The 5000-nt window shown below is 41.6% G+C and overlaps 1 protein-coding gene across 1 annotated transcript in view; it reads left to right on the top strand.

Moving 5' to 3' along the window:
* Nucleotides 1–5000, top strand: part of FOXP2 (forkhead box P2) — a 364439-nt gene that overhangs the window by 323525 nt on the left and 35914 nt on the right. The window contains exons 11-12 of the mRNA XM_032207520.1: nucleotides 860–947; nucleotides 4764–4847. Of these exons, the coding sequence (XP_032063411.1) occupies nucleotides 860–947; nucleotides 4764–4847 (172 nt within the window). The remainder of the gene's footprint in view (nucleotides 1–859; nucleotides 948–4763; nucleotides 4848–5000) is intronic.

Below are 5000 nucleotides of genomic sequence, written 5' to 3'. Positions count from 1 at the left end.
TCCAAAAGGGCTTTCTTTGATCACAGAAGAAAAAGAAAAAACAGAAATCACTGTCCTTCAAGCAAAACAAAACAAAACCCAAATAAACAGCACTAAATGAGCTCTGTAAAGGTGACACCATTGAATCATATGAGACACAGACATTTGGGTCTGGTCTGCACTTTAGGTACATGTACTCACCCACTGTGGTTCTCCTTCCTGGTTGCAGCGTGGATTGCTTGTTTTGCTAAGATGGCATGATTGTGTAGATTGGATCTCTCCCAGGAGGCTTGCTCTGTGTGTAAGGTGTGTAGTTATTCCTCCTGGTGCCTTTACTTTGCACCCTCTTCCTCAGATTGTTCCCCTGTGTTTTCAGTAATGCCTAGCTCTGTTTTAGGAAGGGGGAAAGGACATTCTGTTGGTGCTTTCACTTTAATGATTAAAGAAGAACAGATGGAGAAATCTAAACAAAGTCTACATCAATTTACAGTAGTTCAAGCAGCCTGAAAACAATTATATCTTTTGAAGAATCATTTACAAGGTGGTTGTCTGATCATCTACACCACTGACAGGGAGTGGAAATCAGCTCAGTGACTCTACCAAATACTGACAAACAGTTACATTGGCTTTTAGATGGCTTCTGTGGTCTGGGAGATAGGAACTGGGCATCTGGCATTCATCATTGAGAAAGTTTGTGGAACTAAATGAAATAATCAATTTTGTTACTTTGTATTGTATCTAAGGCATGTTCTAACTAAATCTTTTCACATAACTCCCATTGAAACTAATGGAAGCCATATGCACAGGAGAGAAAAATGGACTCATAAAGAAATTTTCCTTGTCTTAACACTGTTTTATTAGTGTTCTCTTTCTTCTCTAGGCACCTTAACAATGAACATGCATTGGATGACAGAAGCACTGCTCAGTGTCGGGTGCAAATGCAAGTGGTTCAGCAGTTAGAAATACAGGTTTGTTGCACAGATGTATTATCCCATTACATATTTAGAATTGTGGTGACTTCACCCTGGTGGGCAGCTAAACTCCACCACAACCGCTCTCTCACCCCCCCTCCTCAAAGGACAATGGGAGAGAAAATACGATGGAAAGGGCTCAAGGGTTGAGATAAGAACAGGGAGATTGCTCACCAATTACTTTCATGGGCAAAACAGACTCAACATAGGGAGATTAATATAATTTATTGCCTATTACTAACAGACTAGAGCAGTGAGAAACTAAAAGCAAACTAATCCCACATTCCTCCCCCTCTCCCCACATTTTCTACCTCCCCTCCCCAGAGCAGCTCACAGGCAGCAGCTTCTCAAGCACTGCTCCCACATGGCTCCACACCACAGGGTCCATCCCCCAGGAGCAAACTGCTCCAGCACAGGTCCCCCACGGGCATCAGCATCCCCCAGACCCCCTGCTCCTGCGTGGGCTCCTCTCCACGGGCTGCAGCTCTGGCCCGGGGCCTGCTCCTGCAGGGGCTCTCCATGGGCCGCAGCCTCCTCCAGGCCACAGCCACCTGCTCCACCGGGGGCTCCTCCACCCATGGGGGGGCTGCAGTGTGGAGATCTGCTCCGTGTGGGACCCCTGGGCTGCAGGGGGACAGCCTGCTCCACCAGGGGCATCTCCACAGGCCGCAGGGGAACTGCTGCTGCGTGCCTGGAGCACCTCCTGCCCTCCTGCTGCATTGACTGTGCTGTCTGCAGGGCTGGTTCTCTCACATTTTCTCACTTCTCTTTTCCAGCTGCTGTTGCACAGCAGTTGCTTTCCACTTTCTTCAATCCTCTCTCCCAGAGGCCCACCCAGCGTCGCTCACTGGCTCAGCTCTGGCCAGTAGTGGGCCCTTTTTGGAGCCATCTGGAGCTGGCTCAGATGTGACATGGGGCAGCTGCTGGCCTGTGCTCACAGAGGCCACCCCTGCAGCCCCTCTACTACCAATACTGTGCCACATAAACCCAATACATTTTACCCCATGCTTCTGTGAAAAGCATATTTAAGAATTATCATTAAAATATAATTTTATCACATTCATCACAATCTTCACATACATTTAAAAAATAAAAATTCCCTGTACCAAAATCAACATAACATCATCACAACATCAACAATACGTACAATTTACATACATTCTACCCCTCATCACTTCACAACATTATGGCAACACATAGTCTTCACAATTTTTACATCATAAATTCTTCACAACTATTACAGACCATGTCCAGTCTGTGTTTTGCCCATTACTTCTCCCAGTTATCATCCTTATCTTTAATTTCTCAAGCCCACACTGGGCACCAAAAGGGACTGTGGTGGTTTCACACCAGTGTCCAATTAAACTCCACAACATTTCTCTCTCACTCCCACTTCCTTTCCTTTGAGAAGGGGGAAAGAGAAAATATGATGTCATATAAACCCAATATAACTATTAATCTAAGCTAAAATGAAAACACTTGCCTTAATGATTGTGGCTTAAAGCTGTATATTTCTTGCATGAAATTTGTTGATATTCATGAACAAACTTTTTTTTTTTTTACTTTAAGATTTTTACATTATAAATTATGCAATAATTATCTAACATCAGCATTGTCTACAGTATTTTGCTTGAACTAAGACCCTAATGCCATTCATCATGAATGAAAAATGCAGTCCCTGGAGCAGAGACTGGATCCAAGCTGTCTTCTCTTCTTGAAATGGGGTCAGGACCCCTTTTCTTTCTGCCCCTTCTGACCCAATGCTTGTCTGCTGGACAAAGGAGTACAAGAGCATAGCTCTACCCAAAGTAACTCTCTGCCCAATGGTGGGCATTTTTCTGAAAGTCGATAGGTAATGTCAGACCCACTCAGGGGTTGGTCCCCAGGTGGTCCTGTGGCTGGGACCATGACACTCGTGTGGCTTGCTCAGGCTCTAACCATTAGGGATCACTGCATATATGTGATGCTCCATCCAGTTTACAGAAGTACCAAGTACTCCTTGGGTCTCCCAGTACTGAAACACTTATCAGGCTGCTGATGCTTGGCATGAACCTCACAGTCATTTCAGAATGACTGTGCAAGATGCTTACACCATGTGGTTCTGTACAGGGGGCATTTTTTCAGCAGATCTGTAGCCTCTTGAGACAGTGCAGGAGAACACAAATGATGCAGGAGGGACTGAGATTTATTTTTTTTTCCAGTTTGTGTAGATACATGGAGAAAAAGGGTAAACCCTTTTCAGCTTTCTTACCTTGTGCCTCACTGTTTGCATGCACACAAGAATAGTTGTTCTTCTTTCAGACAAGGCAAACTGTTAGATTCTTTTGTATTTTAATACTAGGAACACAAAGCAATGAGGGGAAAGTAAAATAATATCATTTATTGTCATTTGCCTTGAATTTGAAGTTTTATATACCTAGGCAAAGTTTTAGTTTCTTTTATACAGGAGGGCAGTGTTAACTTTCTGTTAGGAATTTACATCATGGCAAATAGCATCACTTTAAAGCATCACACACACAAAAAAATAAAGCCTAAGAAGAAACCTTTTTCCCACTCCCTGCCTCAAGTGTTTTTTTAATTAAAGTTGCACTGACCAAATTATATCCAGTATATCCAGAATACCTTCAGTAATACAGGTAGTTTCCTGCAGTTCTAAATTACTTACAGGCTGGTTTGCTTAGTCCAGTCTCAGTCTACAGGTGTAACTCAAGCTGAATTCATGAAAAAAAAGTATTACAGAAGTCTCTGGAAAATGTCAGTGTTAAACAACAGTTAAACAACAAGTGATTCAAGTTCCAGTTAGTGTTGTAATTGTTTTGCATATATACAAAGCCAACATCACTGGAATACAACTTGTTTAAAAAAAAAAAAAAAAAAAAAAAGATTATTTTTGTGTTGTAAGATACATTCTCCTCTTTTAAGTTCTCATACTTTTATCAACAAGTTATGTATTTCAAACACTCCTTCCTGTTCTTTTTCATTATTATTATTTGATAATTTGAGTCTGAAAATACAAACAGTTATGTAGCATACGATGAGAAAATAGTATTAGTTAGGAAAAAGTAGTTTAAAGTAATGTGATGTTTCCTAAAGGCAGTTTAAGGGCTTCTTAAGAACTGTTTACAATTTACAAAGGCAATGCTGTACTGTAACAGCAAAACTGAAGATTTAGCTTGCAGTGTGACCAATTATGCCTTTTTTTGCTTTGTCTGACAGATAGTGAAGTTAAGGCCCATCAGTTGTAATGAGACCCAGTGCAGTGTAGATGCCGACTCAGTGGCAGAGTTCAGTGTTTCACACTGCCTGGTCTCTGTCACTCTATTGAATTAGATTGATGATGGCAGATTGCAGGGGGCACTAACTGGACCTCAGTGGGAAAGGATGAAGTGTGTAGACAATCCTGGCAGGCACTGTGCTTTGAGGACCCTTCACCCCTTCACAGCTGTTGGCACTAGTCCATAGCTAACAGTGTCCACAGGACTTTAAAGAGACACTATGGGCCTTCTAATTTATGGTCTTAGTAACTTGTTACTGTCGAGGCAACTGTGACCTCAATTCTCGTATTGACAAAAAGATGAAGTGTTATTTGTTTTCTCTGACCTTTTAACATATGAAAGGCTATAAAAGTTGTGTGTTTTTTTTTTTTTCCATGCCCAAAGTTGCATTTCCTCTCAGATAAGTTTCATCTGACATAGACTTTTACATGCAGGAATCATTACACCAAGACAAGCACAATGATAAGATGTATCACTGCAATAAAATAGCTGTATCAGTCATTTCTAAAATGCTTCTGATCTCACTCTTTCTTAACAGCTTTCTAAAGAACGTGAACGTCTTCAAGCAATGATGACCCACTTGCACATGCGACCCTCGGAGCCCAAGCCATCTCCAAAACCTGTAAGTGCATATTGCTTTATAAACAGTAAATAGGTCTACGAATGTAGCAGACTAAGAAAATGAACAATTTAGTGACAGTTGGAAAACAATGAGTGTGATGAAAAATATGGCAATAAAATGAAGGTAAAATGCAATAGCTTGTCAAATTGTATG

Source organism: Aythya fuligula, chromosome 1, assembly GCF_009819795.1.
Source record: "Aythya fuligula isolate bAytFul2 chromosome 1, bAytFul2.pri, whole genome shotgun sequence".
In the NCBI taxonomy this organism is placed as follows: domain Eukaryota; kingdom Metazoa; phylum Chordata; class Aves; order Anseriformes; family Anatidae; genus Aythya; species Aythya fuligula.
The sequence above is the reverse complement of the archived record's forward strand: the minus strand, read 5'-3'. Positions and strand labels throughout refer to the sequence as shown.